Source organism: Myotis lucifugus, unplaced genomic scaffold, assembly GCF_000147115.1.
Source record: "Myotis lucifugus unplaced genomic scaffold, Myoluc2.0 scaffold_180, whole genome shotgun sequence".
Lineage (NCBI taxonomy): Eukaryota > Metazoa > Chordata > Mammalia > Chiroptera > Vespertilionidae > Myotis > Myotis lucifugus.
In genome coordinates, this window is record NW_005871228.1 from 1,620,968 (window position 1) to 1,637,246 (window position 16,279).

A 16,279-nucleotide genomic window follows, 5' to 3' on the forward strand; every position below is an offset into this window, starting at 1 on the left:
GTTGGTGTGACATTTATTCAACACAGATTAAACATTGAGACTGTCCCTACTCACATGCAAATGGTTCCCATGGGTAGATATTTCTGATACTTTATTTCCAGTCTAAATTGAGTAAAATTGAGTATATACATGTACAATTACTGGGAATTCTGAGTTAAACGCAGAACAGCTCATCGGTGCTTGAAGAGGCAGGCAAACTCCTATAGCAGAAAGGGGTTACAGGTAAGTCACAAGGAAAGATGCTTCTCCCTGTGTGGAAAGAGGGGGGACACAGGAGCAACTGAGGCCCAGAGAGGGGTGACACACACACAGTATTTCTTTACTTCTTTCTCTGAATGCTTTTTTTTAAAAATGATTATTGGTATTTAGAAAAATATCCATGTGAGTGCTTTAAATAGGAAGTTAATCGTAGTAGAACCTGTTTTAATGTAGAGGGTGGTGCTTATTCTTCAAAGGCTCTTAAACCCTTTCACTGTTGAGTGCCGCCATCTAGTGGTCACTGTGGGAACTGTGTGTATCCTGTGGAGGACAGACACTGCTTACTAGTATATGCAACAAATCCTGCCTGTTTAGAGGGTGATAGATATGATAATGATTTAGTGCTAATTTAGAGCAAACATTTTAAAGCCATTTCCCTTTAAACTATAAGCAGAGTGCTAAAAATTGTGTCCCATTCTCCCCCCACCCCCCATTACCATACTACCTTCTTTGCAGACCCACTGGGCTCTAAATGCCTTAGGTCTGGCTGCGGCCTTGAGCAGTTCATAGGCCCTAGTTGGTAGCAGTAGCCTCTCATCACTGACCTTTTAATGTGCAGCAATCTGAGCCGATGGTGGCAGCCAGCTCCAGGACTGAGCACATCCAGGCTCTAATGAATGGGGTGAGGTGGAGAGAACACCGGCATGGACTTGGGGAGCCCTGGGTTCTCTTTCCACTCTGCTTCCAACTGACCGTGTGACCCTGAGCAGGTCACTTTTGCTTCCTGGGCCTCAGTCTTACGGTGTCGGCAATGAATTTATCTAGATTGGTAGGACGTCGCTGCCTGGAGCCTTGTCTTGTGAGAGTTCTGAGGCAGCCTCCATACTCAGTGGGAAGAGTGCCATGACCAGTTAGTTATGTCTGCCCTGGGCATAGTCAAAGGGAGTGGTGGCCAGGGTAGTGTACATTTGCTATCCCATATGACCTCTGAACCCACCTCTACCCTCCCCATCTCTGAGAGGGCAGGGCTCTCTCTTTCCCAGGAGACCTGTGACTGTCATCCACTCAGCTCAGACTCATGAGGGTTTGTACAGGTATTTTAGCCAGAATGAAGAGAGAGTCTTTCTGAGTCTATGGGAGGGATAAAAGGATTTTTTTTTCTTTTGAGAATTGACCCTGTTTCTTTAAAAAATATGAACCTGAGAAGAGGTTGGAGGTCCTGAATCCAATCCAGTAAAAGCCCAGAGAAGCATAAACATCTGGACACTGAAATGTGCTGTGTGCCCATCGAGAATGTGAGCCTTCCCAACACTGCCAAGGGTGCTCATGGGGTGCGCTGTCAAAAGGAGCCCGATGCCCCCTGGACAGCCTTGGCTAGAAGGTCACACGAGGTGTCTTCACTGTAGGATTTCAAAGGCCTTGCTAAGAGATTGTGTATCATGGCCTCCAGAAGGGAGCTAGAGTGTGCAGCATGCCCTAAACATCTTTGAACACGTGACCTTGTGTCAACCCAGCATCCTGACAGACAAGGACACTTTGGAAAATGTATTCTTGAATTGGCCCTGGAGGACACATCAGGAAAGATGGGAGAAGTAGAGAAAACAGTACTTTTTCCAGGCAGACTTCCCTGCTCAGCACTGTGGTTTTTCATTACCCAGGATCCCATTGGAGCCCCGTGAAAACTTTAGGGGAGAGGGGAAGCAAATGAGAAAACGATCTCCATGAACTGAGCACCTGGTACATGCCAGACAGCGAGCCATGCACTGTCAGGGCTATCTTCTCACTCCAGATGCCTCTCAGCCCTGGGAGGCAGGTAGTAGTAATCCCACTGCACAGGTGGAAGGCTCAGAGAGGTTTGCACACTTGCAAAGGTCTCAAAGCCTGTGGATATTAAGATGAGATAGCTAGCCCAGCTGGTGTGGCTCAGTGGTTGAGCGTCGACCTTTGAACCAAGAGGTCACGGTTCGATTCCCGGTCAGGGCACATGCCCGGGTTGTGGGCTTGAGCCCCAGTGTGGGTGTGCAGGAGGCAGCCAATCAATGATTCTCTCTCATTATTGGTGTTTCTCTCTCCCCCTCTCCCTTTCTCTCTGAAATCTATAAAAATATGTTTGTTTTTTTAAAGATAAGGATAGTTAACTGTTATAAAGAAAGCACTCACCACGTGTCAGGCACTGTGCTGGGTATTTAACATGTGTTAATTATGTTTATCCTCCTAACAGTCCTGTGATTATTAGGAGGCTGCTGAGGCTCAGAGAAGTTATGTAACTTGCATAGGGTCACCCAGCAAGGAAGTGGCAGGACCAGGATTCACACCCAGGCAACCAGACTTCACAGCTCCTGCTCTAAGCTGATCCCCCTTGCTGTGGAAATCCCCGATGTAGTACTCCCCAAAAGCATGTTTCTCACCCCAGGTGCCAAAAACAGCAGCCTGGCTAGGGAGTGGGGTGGGGCAGGACTTCCTCCTGGGACCCAGGGAGCCACCTCTATCACTCCTGGCCTCCTTCCCTCCCACACAGGCTGGCAGCCATCGCTCTGCTGGTCCTGGGTGAAGAGGAGAGTGCCTTCTGGTGCCTGGTGGCCATCGTGGAGACCATCATGCCAGCTGATTACTACAGCAAGACGCTGACAGCGTCCCAGGTAAGCAAGGCAGGGAGGGGCTTGGAGTTACGCAGGTCAGCCCGAGCTGTTCCTACAAGCCAGTGAGTCTCAGAAAAGTCAGGAATCTCTCAGGCCTCTATTTACCCCTCTGTACAGTGGGCCAGTAGCCCCTCACTGGGACTGCTAGGAAGTGCTGGTGAGCTGACGACCTTTAGAATTGTGGAGTCCCTGTCCACAGAAGACAGTTGTTATTCCAGTGGTGACATTAGAAATGGTTGGTTTTCTGGGGAGCAGAGAAGAAAATCTAGTGTCAGTTGCTATTTGCCAGTAAAACATTTCAAAATAGAGGTCAGGACGGTGGAAGATGGGCTTGGGAGGATGGAGGTGGTGGTGATTCTTCACACACACTCATCCTTCCCTACCGTGCAGCACAGCTGCCTCCATCATCTCGCCTCAGCTGTCCGCTGAGCACAGGCTGGGCCTGGAGTCCAGTGAACTGAGAGCCACACTCTCCAGTGTCCAGCTGTGTGGCCTTGGCAAGTGAGATCACCTCTCTGACCCCAGGCTTGTCCACTTTTGAATGGGAGGAGCACTACTGCCTGGGTTTGTTGAGGGGTGTAAATGAAGCCATTTCAAGCCTCCCATCTCCACTCTCCCACCTCGCCTGCTCTCCCGCCTCACCCCTTGCCCTGTTCTTGCTGCGTCAGCACCATCTCTTTTGTGGAGAGAGGCCACCTAGAGGGAACTTTCTCACTCCCAGCCCCAAACCCGCCAAGCCATTATCTGCCCGTCCATCCTGTTCTGTTTTCCTCCCAACTCCAATTCCTCCTCTGGGACATCCACCTGGTGCAGGACGCGCAGGAGGGATGGGTATTCAGGTGTGGAGTAGACAGGTCAATCAGACGTAGGCGGTGAATCGGGTGAGGATGTTTGGCAGGAAAGCCCAGCTCGCAGCAGCTTACAGGGGGGATTCTTCTCAGGTAATGACAAAGCTGAAGGCTCCTCCTGGCCCTCTGCTCTGCCATCCTGGCGTGGGCCTTCATCCCCCCGCTCATCATGTGGTCCCAGGGTGGCCGTGGCCCAGGCTGGAGGCAACAGAGGGTGGAAGGCAGGAGCTGGCTCCCTTTCCCACAGGCCAGTGCTGTTTCACTAGACCTCCACCCACTCGTCCTTTGATGACCTTGAAGTAAATCTCAGACATCATATCAGTTCATCCTTCAGAAGGTTCAGTGGCATCTTAGATTGAGCGAATTACCCTAGGTTTTGAGCTGGACTCTAGGCCTTCACAGTGGATGGACCTGGGATCCTGGGAGAGGATGGAAGGAAGGGGGGGGATGGGGGCGCGTGTAGCCATGGCCAACAGCTAACACCTGGAAGAGGACTTACGTGGAGGAGAGGGCTGAGAAACAGGGTTACAGGAAAACAAGAGCCGCAGGAGGCTTAATGGGCCTGTCTTGGAGGTGGAAGGTCAACCAGAAAAGAACCATGTCCTAGAGCAGTAGTTCTCAACCTTGGCTGCACATTAGAATCACCTGGGCTCATCTGAGGCCCAGAAATCAGGATTTTAAAAAGCTTCCCAGGTGATTCTAATGTGCAGCCAAGGTTGAGAACCACTGTCCTAGAGCCTGGGAAGAAGCCAGTGCTGGGAGTAATCAGCAGGGTCACGTAAAACAAGGATGGAGGCAAGACAGTGACTACTCGGAGAGGCCACTGGCAGCCATTGATGTCCGGGGCAGCAGGACAGTGTGACTCCCCCCAAACATGCTCAGAGCATCTTGTGCCTCAGGCCCAAGTGGGTATAGAGAAGCAGCTGTGGCATCAGCTGGTACAAGCTGAGCTGCTTGGCTTGAGGTTCAGAGGATAAAGGGGCCAGAACTCCACTGTCCATGACCTTACCATCCCACAGAGACCTCCATGGCAAAGCCTGCACTGCAGCCTGAGAGCAGCGAGTGAAGTGCTGCTGTGCCTTCTCCCAGCCAGGCTGCCTGAGCCCCTCCGCACAACCCCCCCTCACCCCTGGGGGCAGGGCGGGGCCCACGCTGAGGCTCCAGGACTGTGTGGCTGGGTAGGGGGGCAGGAGGGAAAGGAGGCAGCCCCTTCCCAGGGCAGCAGCTGACGGGCCCCCTCGTCGGCCGCCAGGTGGACCAGCGGGTGCTCCAGGACCTCCTCTCAGAGAAGCTGCCCAGGCTGATGGCCCACCTGGGGCAGCTCCGTGTGGACCTCTCCTTCATCACCTTCAACTGGTTCCTCGTGGTCTTTGCCGACAGTCTCATCAGCAATATCCTCTTCCAGGTCTGGGACGCCTTCCTGTACGAAGGCACCAAGGTAGGGTGAGCAAGGGGCCCTGGGCAGAACCATCACCCCTGGGTCTCGATTCTGCCCCTGGAAAATGGGCGGACAGTGACCCTCTCAGGCTGAGGACATCTGCTGGGAGCCTGGCTTTGTAAATTATGTGCTTTGCACACATGGGAGGGAGCGGTTCTGCTTCCCAAGATGCTTCCTAAAGATGGAGGTTCCTTTCCCGGAGAGGAAGCCTGAGCACGACCCAGGAGGCACATCCCTATTCTGTCTATGGCCACTCCCGTCACCTGGGCCCCTCCTTGCTCCCGTGGACCAAGCCCTGGATTGGGAGGTTGGCACTGGGTCTGGTCCCGGCTCTTGGGCGATCCTGGGCAGGCCCTCCCCCACCATCCACCCATTTCCACTCGGTGGTTGATGACATACGCACTGCACAGTTCACAGGACCCTGGGATTTGCCATTTCATCAGTTCCTGCTAGTGCCCCATGGAAGGACAGTGTTACCCCCATCAGGGTAGAGCCAGGACTCAGCCCCAATCCCCAAAGTCCAAGCTCCCCTCCCCCGTGGCCTCCCTGCACACGTCGCCTCCAAGCTCTCAACCTCTGCAGCCTATCCAGGGCCTCCCACCCTGGTGTGTGTGTTCTCCCTCTGGGGATAACCTGCCCTGGCCCCCATGCCCTTCCTGAGCCCCCACCTGGTCCCAGGTGGTGTTCCGTTATGCCCTGGCCATTTTCAAGTACACCGAGGAGGAGATCCTGAGGTTACAGGACAGCCTGGAGATCTACCAGTACCTGCGCTTCTTCACCAAGACCATTTTCAACAGCCGGTGAGAACCCACCCCTGCTCTCTCCACCACTCCCACCACCACACCTGCTCGTATGTCACCTCCTCCAGGAAGCCTTCCTGACCAGCCTATCCTCAGTGGGTCAGAGCCCCCATAGCCCCAAGCTTCCTCCTGCCTCAGTAACATATGACTTTGAGTCAAAACTGTCTCTTTACCATTTCCTCCCTGAAAGGTGAGCTCCCCAAGGGCAGGGGCCAGGGGCCCTAGCCATGAGGGCAGAGTGGTTGCAGGCCTGCCTGGGGAGGCACTGTGAGTGCGGGTGCCCTGGGACACTGTGCTCTCGGCTAACTGTGCTCTCCCCCCAGGAAGCTGATGAGCATCGCCTTCAACGACATGAACCCCTTTCCTATGAAACAGCTGCAGCAGTTGCGGGCGGTCCACCGGGAGCGGCTGGAGGCGGAGCTGCGGGAGCTGGAGCAGTTCAAGGCCGAGTACTTGGAGACTCGGGCAGCCCAGGACCCGGTGGTGCCCGAGGGTTGCACCAGTGAGGACGAGGGTGACGGGGAGGCCTGACGTGGCCACCTGTCCCCAAAGCCCTTCCATTCGTGACTGGCAGGCCCACAGGAGGGCGGCCTTGGAGCAGTGGTCCAGCCCCTGGAGCCCATCCCATGTGACGCTGGGCAAGGCCCTTCCGCTTCTGGGCTCCAGTCACCCCATCAGAACGCTGGGTGCTGGTTGGGTGCCCAGGGATGCTGCCCCTTCCTCACTTCCTCCTCAGAGCACTTTAGCACTCGGACAGGAGTGCTGTCTTTATAGGGAACTGTGCACATTCTCCAAGTTCTTCTGTATAAAACCATGTAAATACGAGAGATAGTTCACAAGCTTTGGAATTTACTCGATTCTCAGTAGCCACCTGTTCCTAGGTAAGCCCCACCTGTTCCTGGGTGAGCCCCACCTGTTCCTGGGTGAGCCCACCACACGGGCCTTCCCGGCCTAAGACGTCCCTGGCTGCTGGTCGGGTTCCCGAGGAGCTGGGCCCTGTGCATTTAGGGCTTCTGTCTTCCTGGGCCAGAGCACCTTCCTGTGCTGGGACCCATTTTCTGAGCCTGGTATCTGCTCTCCTTTCTGTTCACAGCCCGAGGAGGGGTGGTCCCAAGGAAAACCCATGCCCACCACCAAGAGGACTGGGTGTGGTGTTGGGCAGAGAGCCCTGGATCAGCTGTCCGACCTGATCTCCCACCACCAACTTCGTAGGCCGGGCAAGAAGAGTCACCTCCTCTCTGAAAGAGGTGGTTGGAGGGTGAGGACGAGGCAGTGAGAGGGTCGCTGCCGCTGCCCCAAGTCAGGGCTGTGAGGACTCAGCTCCAGTTCTGGGCGCTTCCAGCCCTTCCTCAGTCAGAGGCTCCACCGTCCCCTCGAGGCAGGGCATCCAGGCCGGAGTGACTGCAAAACCTGTGACTGTTTCCGGACAGCCTCGGGCTCCTCAAGCTTCAGTGTGAAGGCCTGGGGGTGCGGGGCTCTCACAGGGAAACCCAGCTCTGATCTGAGGCTCCTGTCCAGAGCTGGGGAAGGAGACCGTGCCCATCGCTGGGGACCCGGGACAGGCCCTCTGTCACCCACAGGTGTGCACATGGGTTGGCACACCAGGCACCCAGTTCCCCCACGCTGTGCCCCACACGACCCTGGGGAGGGTGCGCAGGGTTCTTTCCACCACATTCCCGGGGCTCAGGCGGCCCGAGGACACCAGGCCTCCTGCAGATCCCCATGCGGGCTGGACGGCCTTTCTCGTTTTCACTCTACTTTTCATATGCTGAGGTCCTTTTGTCACCAGACGGATCTGTGAAGTGTGATGGTGGTGTGAGGTTGGACTGGGGGGTCCTGGCTGTACCCCCAACAAGCTGGGTGCTGTAACCCTAAGGGCCGTCACTGGGGAGACGAGATGACCCTGGTGCTGAGCTGGTGCCTGGCACAGAGTACAGTGCCACTACGGGCAGGCAGTGGTCTTTCCATGAGTAAACCCTCACTCTGAGGGCTCAGGCCTGCGGAGGCCCAGCTCCAGGAGAGACTGCAGCCTTGAAAGTCAGATTCCCTTCTCAGCAAAAGGTAAACCACCCGGAGCAGACAGGAGCTGCCAGATGAGTGGGCCCTCCTGTCTTCCCTCTTCACCCACTCCCCTTCCTCCCTCATCTTCCCTCAACTCGCCCATGCTCTCCCTCTCCCCTCCCTCATTTTCCTTCTCCTCCTTCTCTCCACTTTTCTTCTCTCCTCCACCTTCTCTGCCCCCTCCCCCGCCATTTCTTATTCCTGCCCCCAGAGGAGAGGCTCTGCCCACTTGTGTAACCTGACCTGGTCCCTGGTCCCTACTAGCATCCTCTGAGCAGCTTTTCAAAAACACTGATGCTGGACCCGCTCAGAGCCTATTGTGGGGCACGGGCATTGAGATACACTGAGAGGTTGGGGACCACAGAACAGTGAGGACTGACTGGTGGGGCCTCCTCCAGCCCCGAAGAGGGGAGCTAGAGCCAGAGCCAGGATGGAGAGCTGCCTGGCATAGAGCACTGGCCCACTACAGGCCAGGCTCAGCTTACAGATGACGAGACAGGCTCAGAGGTTAACTTGGCCTAAGAGTGTAAGCCATGCTCAAGCCTAGAGGCCCTAAGGCAGAACCAGGGAGGGTTTCTCCCAGCTCCCCTCCCCCATGGACCCAAGGGAAAGGGCTGCCCTGGCCCTTGGCAGCCTCCGGAGTGGTGTAGGGCCTGTGGGGAGAGCCCCAGGCAAAGAAAAATGGAAGGAAACGCCATCAGCCTGACCAGCAGGCTGTGGCAGAGACAGTCACACTCCTAAGGTCTGAGGCTGCTGCTGCTCCTGGAGGGCGTTTGGGGCCCACCCCTGGTGTCAGGTTCCTGGCCCCGCACCACAGCTGTCGCCCCCTTCCCCAGGGGCTGCTGCCTTCCAGGGCTGGAGGATCTGATCTCTCACAGCCCCCACCTTCCTACCCCAGGGGATGGGACCTCTTGCTTAAGCACCCCACTCCAGACTAATATTAGACCCCAGCAAGCTGAGGTCCACAGCCCATTTTATAGGGGGGTGGGGGGTGACCCAGGGGCCTCCCTGGGCCCAAATCCTAAGAAGAAAGGGAGTGCGCAAAGGAAGAGGAAGGGCCTGGAGGGCACTTGGGGAGGCCCCCCCACCCCACACTCAGAACCTCATCTCCTGGAGCTGCTGCCCTATTTCTCAGCTCAGCCTCCCACCGCACAGGACCATATGGTACAGAAAGTCCCAGGTGGGCAGGTAGACAGAGGACTTGCCGCCCCCCCTTCCCACCCCCTCACCACACACACACACACATAGTCCCTTACATGGCAGGTTAAACAAAGCAGACCATGATGACACCTAGGGAAGGAAGGTGTTGGTTTCCTGGCCTATCCCAAGCAGCAGTACAGCCCAGCAGGAAGTACTGGCAGATGGGCCCAGCTTTGGAGCCAGACCTGTTATGTGGTTTCCAGCTAGGGTTCCCCATGTGTGCAATACAGAGGATGCCAGGGACTAGCTTTCCTTAAATGGACACGGTTAAGGGGAGGGAAGGAGCAGGGAAAAGGACCCCCCCACACATGGCATCTCCAAGAAGGGTCCCAGGGATGTCTATTGCAGAGGCCTCCAGTGGCCTCCCTTCTGCCCTTCGGTCCATATGCCCACGGCACCCACAGGTCCCTGTCAAACCAGCCTTTTCCCAATCAGTCTCAGCTACCTACCTTCATGGCACAGTGTGGGATGGTGCAGATAGAAGGCTGGTGGGGGCGGGGGCGGGGGGGGCATCCACAGAGCAGCTGGGTGGCTTCCTGGGGAAGCATGTTGGTGCAAACCTGGAAGGAAGGATGAGTGGGGTTAGACAGTGGGAGCTGATGCGGTAAAGAATTCCTAGTGGAAGAGAAGGTGTGAGCAAAGGCACAGAGGAGTATGTAAGGGGGTGGGGAGATGTTCCAGAGATACTGCCTAAGCCCAGGTGAGTTAAGACATTCAGGTGCCTTAGCCTTCAAAAGGTTATGGTGCCCAGCCCCCAGGTGTCATTAAAAATAAAGGCAACATTGAACTGTAAGTATAAGGAACTCCCACAACATTCTGATTTTCCATGTGCTTTTTGGAACATCAAACACTCAACTGTCGTGCTGGTACCAGAAGTGTGCATCCAGCAGGCCTACTGAGCAGGCCAGCTCAACAGTCCCGGGTCAGGGCCGCAGAGCGGAGGCTTTGCAGGCCAGACTGAGGGCTGGGCTTTGGGTGGTAGGCAGAGAGCCCATGGGCTCTGGGCAGGGCCGTGGCCCAATGAACACTGAGTCACAGGCTTTGGCCCTGGCTTTTATAAGGAGATCATCAAGAGACCACAAATACTTAGCGACTCTAAGCCTCAATTTTCTTATCTGTAAAGTGAGGGTAATCATAGTGGCCACATAAAGGAGTTATCAGGATTAAATGAAATATATGTAAGTTAGGACATGGTGTGCACTTTTAATCGCTCAACAAATGTTGAGTGCCTACTATGTTGCAGGCACTGTCTAGGCCCTGGAGATACCACACTGAACAAAACAAAGAGCTTTTCTCAAGAGAGGCGGAGTGGCTATCAGCTTGGTCTTGGGAATCATTAGCTGTGTGTTCTTAAGCGAGGTATGTAACCTCCCTGGGCCTCGGCTTCCTTATATGTAAACTGAGTAACAGTGTAACCTCATGGGCTTGTGAGCTAATTAATGCACGTAAGGTGCAAAGAACAGTGGTAGGTGGTGGTATTCAAAGGTGGGGGCCTCCCCATCGCCTCTCCGCACCCCAAGCCTGCCAGGCTGCGCAGCAGCGCCCCCTCCTGGCTGCCGGGAGAAGGAAGAATCCGTCCGACACCCGACACCCCGCAGCGCTCCCAGCCCTTTGGCTCCGGGGCCGGGTTTACCTAGCGCTTCTGCGGCGGGCTCTGCGCGCGCACTTCACCGGACGGGTGAATTAGGTCGTCTCATCTAATTTTCAGTGGCTGCCTGAGACAGGCACGGTGACTGTTTCCATTTCACCAACGGGAAAACGGAGGCTCCGGGAGGTCGAGTCCCTTGTCCCGTCCCACGCAGCGAGGGGACCGGCGGGACGTCAAGCCAGGCGGGTCTGACTGTCCCCAGCCTCAGCCGGTCGCCGGGGAGCCCGCCCCAATCACTGCGGCGAGTGCACGCCGGTGTGTGCGCTGGGTCCGTGCGCGTGTGCACGCCCCGAGGCCAGCCCCGGGGGGCCGGGAGCGCGGCTGGGGGAGTGGAGAAGGAGGGGTGGCCCCGCGGGGTGCGCGGGCGGGGCTGTGCCAGACTCCTGCCCCGCCCACCAGCCCCGCCCGCCAGGCTGTGGGGGAGGAGGCGGTGGCTCTGGGCGCGGGGACTCGGCGGGCGGCGAGGAGCTCGGAACCGGATCCGGACGCCACCGCCACCTGCGCGGCCGTCATCAAGGTAGGGCGGCCCCGCGCTGCCAGCCGTGCCTCCCCGGTCTGCGCGCGGTGTGTGCGGCGTCTCCCGCTGCAGCACCCGGGAGGGATGCTGGGGCAGGGCGCGCCGCGGGGACCCGGCGGGGCGCGGGGGACCTGGCTTCCAGCCCCTCCGCGTGACCTTGCACAAAGCGCTGCTCCTCCCCAGGCCTCAGTTTCCCGTTCGGGGTAGGGGGCGCAATGGCGGCCCCTTTCTCACTGGGCGGTGAGGAGGGGCCGCCCCCAGGTCTAGGCTCCGGACGGCTAGGGCCCGGCTAGGGCACTGTCCACCGCTCACCCCTCCCGCCCGCTGTGAGGGCCGCTCACCCTGGGTGTGGCCCGCCGGCCCCGACAGGCCCCCTTGTGGCCTGAGTGCCCCTCGGGACCCGTGTTGGGACTTTTCCTCTTGGTACAAAAAACAGGAGGAGGGGACACCCCCAGGTCCCTGTCGAGCTGGCCTGGGTGTAGAGGCGGGGCGGTCAGAGTCTGCCGCCAAGTCGGCTTCGCGGTCTGGGTCGAGGGGACCCCTGGGTGGGAGGTGGAGGGGTCCTTGGCTGCAGAGGTGCCTGGACCAGGCCCACACACGCAGCTGGCTTTAGGGAACGGTATGGGCAGACCCTTGGATATGCTCAGCTCTGTGTCCCAGCCCGGTGTGAGAGGAGTGGCTCACGTCCATGCGTGGACCCCAGAGGCCAACAGTGCTGAGAGCTGGGGCTGGGTCAGAGCCCATGTCTGAAGAATTGTGGCTGGATGCGCTCTGAGTGAAGACCTCTGGCATGCGGCCCAGCCCCCTCCGGAAGACCCCCCCTGGAAGGTCTTGCTGCCCATTGCACACCGTCCAGGTGTGGATCTCGCTAGGTGTAAACAGCTGGAATCTGCTGTTCCTGCTCTGGGCACGTAGACACCCCCCACCCCCACCCTGGGGCAAATCATCTGTCCCAATAAATCTCACCTGCAAGCTGAGCTGCCCCAGGCCCAGCACTATTTCTCCAGCCAGAGCCAAAGGGAGCAAAGGCAGGACCAGGGACCTGAGGCGTCTGCCCCCTAGCGGGCAGTAGTCAGCCTGGGGTGTGTTCAGAGCCCAGTGTCCCTGCACCTCCTGTGCACATGGGGTTAGCAGCTGCCTTCAGGTCTGGAGTGAGAGGAGGAGGCAGAGGAGCCCTTCTCCCGGTCTGTCCTCTTCCCCATCTTCTGTCGCCCTGACCTGATTGAGGCAGTAGTTTATGATAATCAAGTCTTGGTCTTCTGGTCTCTCTTGTCCCCCTCCCTCCCTCCAGATGCTTTCTTACAGCAGGAAGAAGGTAGGGGCCACCTGGGCAGGTAGTGAGCTGTGTCATCAGAGATACGTGAGCAGAGGCTGGATGCGCCCTTGCTCAGGGTAAGCTACCTCTGACCTCAGTCTGTGATTCTGAGGGCTGAGGCGACCGTGGCCTTGCCTCTGGCCATGGTGGAAGGGCACAGACCACAAAGGAGTGTCCTTAGCCTCTCATAAAAGCTGACTAAATCTATGTGCTGTGATTCGGGCGTGGCTCCGGGGTACAGGCGTAAGTGCTTCCTAGGTCTCCTGTCATCTCGGCGTGTGACGAAGCTGGGCCCCCTTGTCCTGCTCAGCTCGTCCAGGCCATTATGGCCTCGTTGAGGAGCATGGCCGATTCTGGTTATTAAAAAGTCATCCTATGCTAAAATATTTTTAAGTGCGCCATGAAATTACGAATGGGATCTTAACAAATCATCTCACCCAACCCCTTATTTTAGAGATAGGCATCATTGTTTCCAAAGGGGATGTGACATGTCTAAGGTCACGAGCAAGCCAGCATCTAAGCCAAGGGTCCTGCTCCCAAGACCTGTGTGTGTGTGTGTGTGTGTGTGTGTGTGAAAACACACACCAAATAGTAAATGAAAGCAGTCTGTATTTATTCCTATAAAATTAGCAAAAAATAAATATAAAAGGATAAACCTCTGTGCTGACCAGGCTATAGGTATAGGGATTCTCTGGTGGATTTAATTTTGCAGGACAATCTGACAGCTTGTTACAAAAGTCCATGAAATAATCTTAATTGCCCTTTGCCCCCAATTTTCTACTTTGAGGACTTTCCCATAAGGAAGTAACTACACAGAGAGAGAGAGATGAGTATAATGGCCAACAAAGAAGCAGTGTGGTCCAAAGGCCATGGGACTAACGTCAGTGGGCACAGATTCCAAGGATGAACTCTTCCTCTATCCCACTGTAACCTTAGGCCAAACCCTTCCCTTTCTGCGCCTTACTCTCCCCATCCGTGAAATGGGGTAGATCCATGATTGATGAATTTTTTCAGCTCTGATAACCCATGCTCCAGCCTTAAATCTATTTTAACTGAAGCCTCTATTAGAAAAAGCAGTGATAACCAAAGAAATAACCAAAGCATGTTCCAGCCTCCCTCCACCATCATCAAATGAGTCCCCTCGGAGGCGGGCAGCTAGCCTTTTTCCCTGGGAAGGGGCTTTGTTCAGCCTTAGACCTTGGTTCTTTCCAAATGGCCAAAGCCTGGATTACTTTAGCCGTGGTTCTCAACCTTCTGGCCCTTTAAATACAGTTCCTCATGTTGTGACCCAACCATAAAATTATTTTCGTTGCTACTTCTTAACTGTAATGTTGCTACTGTTATGAATCGTAATGTAAATTTCTGATATGCAGGATGGTCTTTGGCGACCCCTGTGAAAGGGTCGTTGGACCGCCAAAGGGGTCGCGACCCACAGGTTGAGAACCGCTGCTTTAGAGCATAGTGTGTTTTTGTTTTTATATTCTTTCCCAGATATCAGGGGACAGAGATTTTTCAGGAGGACCAGAAAATAATTTGGCAAGATCCTCTGTTTATTACTTTAAGCCTACAGTGTGTGTGTTGCTTCTTCAGACAGACAGGAGGTAGTTTGCAATCACACCTAGTGTGAAGGGCCAGGAGTAGGTGACTTCGTTCTGTGGACAGACATTTACTGGGCACTTCCTGTGTGCTAGGCCTTGAGATGCCTCCCAGGCCTGCGGGCTGCCTCGGGAAACATCAGGTTAAACCATGTGACATGGCCAATATCTGGCTGCGTTTGACTGACAAGAAATGGCAATTTTATTTAGTTCAGCCTAAATGGAAATCATTAAAGAGCAGAGTAGTCCCCACCTGCCTGATTCTGTCCTAAGCGCTTTGCATTGTTCGTTTGGTCATTTAACCATCACTTATGGAGCACCTACATTGTGCTAGGTATTGTCTGTGAGTGGAGGGGTCTTGACAGTAATAAAAAAAAATAGACTAAAAAAACTGTTTAAAGGAACTTACTATCTAATAGGGGGGAAAGTAAGTAAAATAGATGATGATAACTGTGAGGGAGCACATTAACGTAGGAGAACATTTCTGGTGTGTGAAGGGGAGTGGAAGGGAGGAGTTTCGGTTTTAAATGGGGTGGTCAGGGGGACTCATTGAGAAGGTGATGTTTGGACAAAGGCCGGAAGGAGATAGAGGAGTGAGCTGGGCTGATGTCTGGGGAAAGAGACTCCCAGAATGGTGGAAGGGTGGAAGGACCAGCCAATCAAAAGCCCTGAAAAGGACCATGCCTGGCAAGTTCAAGGAAGAGCAGGCTAGCACAGCGACTATGGGAGAGGACAGGTGAGAGAGGCCATGAGTCAGGTGTGTACCCCACCCAGACACTGTGGAATCCTATATGTTTGTGAGGAAGGTAATATTTTTATTCCTCTTTTTTAGTTAAGAATAGAAAAGTACAGAGAAGTTAAATAACTTGCTTAAACAGTGTCTCATGTATGAACTAAGGCTTTTAGTCCAGGGCAGTGGGGAGCCATGGAAGGCTTTTGAACAGGGCAGGGGCATGGCCAGATTTGACTGTTAATACAATTCCTCTGGGTATAGAAAAAGATTGTGGAAGTGAACTTAGGGGCAGGGGATGGAGGAGCTTGGTGCTGGGGGAGGGGGAAGAGGTCCAGTCCAGGTGAGCAGGAAAAGGAGGAGGAAGCCAGGCTGGTCTTGGGCTTATTTATTTAGCAAACAATAGCATTTCCAGGTACCAGCTAAGATTTTACATACATTAACCCATTCAATCCCCAAAGCAATCTATAGGATGGATACTACTATTATTCATTATTATTCCCACTTTTAAAATGGGTATATGATATTATAAGTAAATTGTATCTCAATAAAGTTAATTTACAAAGAAACTATATTTGTTTTTTATGTTATAAACACCTGATAATGGAGAATTTAGAAAAGACAGGAAAATAGAAAATAAATTCCCCACATCTCAGATAATCAATATAAATATCTTGGTGTATTTATTTTCTGTCTTTTTTCTACTGTAATCCCCATTTTACAGATGAGGACACTGAGGCCCAGAGATGTTGGGCAGCTTGCCTAGGGCCATACATTTGAACCCATGTCATCTGGCTCTAGTGTCCGGGATCTTAGTCCCTGTGCTATGCTGCCTGCAAGGTCAGAGTTGGCGGATTCCTTTGAGACAATGCTTTTCTACTCCCCTCCCCCACCTTCCATTCCCCTGACCCCTGGCATCATTTCACAGAGAGGGAAAGCGAAGGCCAGTGAAAGGCAGGGCCTGGCTGGGCATCTTACAACCCGTTGAGAGCAGACCTGTGAGGTCTTACTCTAATAAGAAGAAATAGGGAGCTGAGGACTTGTGCTGGGTTGATGTGACAGCTGCTTCCAGCCTGGCCCAGAGCCCGGAGCTTGCAGGGAGCTGGCAGGTGGTGTGACCCTGCCCACAGCGGGCACTAGGGGACTGCCAGGGCCAGCCGTGTTCCCTGGGCCCGAGTCTCATCCTGCAGCCGGTCCTGATTGGGAGGTGGCCGGCTGATGGGGAGGGGAGTTTGGGGCCTTGCCAAACCGAGCCTGCAGGCCTCCCGGGAGGAGTTGCCTCTTGTCCTC

At 54.8% G+C, this 16,279-nt stretch overlaps 2 protein-coding genes across 11 annotated transcripts in view; both read left to right on the forward strand.

Moving 5' to 3' along the window:
• Nucleotides 1-6,750, forward strand: part of TBC1D2 (TBC1 domain family member 2) — a 40,922-nt gene extending 34,172 nt beyond the window's left edge. For 4 of the 8 annotated variants that reach the window (XM_023760349.1, XM_023760350.1, XM_023760351.1 and 1 more), the window contains 4 exons: nucleotides 2,717-2,837; nucleotides 4,938-5,123; nucleotides 5,802-5,923; nucleotides 6,247-6,748. In XM_023760349.1, coding sequence (XP_023616117.1) covers nucleotides 2,717-2,837; nucleotides 4,938-5,123; nucleotides 5,802-5,923; nucleotides 6,247-6,454 — 637 coding nt within the window. In that variant the 3' untranslated portion in view covers nucleotides 6,455-6,748. The other 4 variants (XM_006096479.3, XM_023760347.1, XM_023760346.1 and 1 more) reach the window with 3 other exon arrangements.
• A 4,499-nt stretch (nucleotides 6,751-11,249) lies between these two features.
• The window catches only part of CORO2A (coronin 2A), a 44,996-nt gene continuing 39,966 nt past the window's right edge, over nucleotides 11,250-16,279 (forward strand). Inside the window, exons 1-2 of one of the 3 annotated variants that reach the window (XM_023760355.1) lie at nucleotides 11,290-11,349; nucleotides 15,714-15,829. The gene's annotated coding sequence lies outside the window, so the exon portion shown is untranslated. Of the gene's footprint in view, nucleotides 11,350-15,713; nucleotides 15,830-16,279 lie in introns of all 3 variants that reach the window. The other 2 variants (XM_006096483.3, XM_023760354.1) reach the window with 2 other exon arrangements.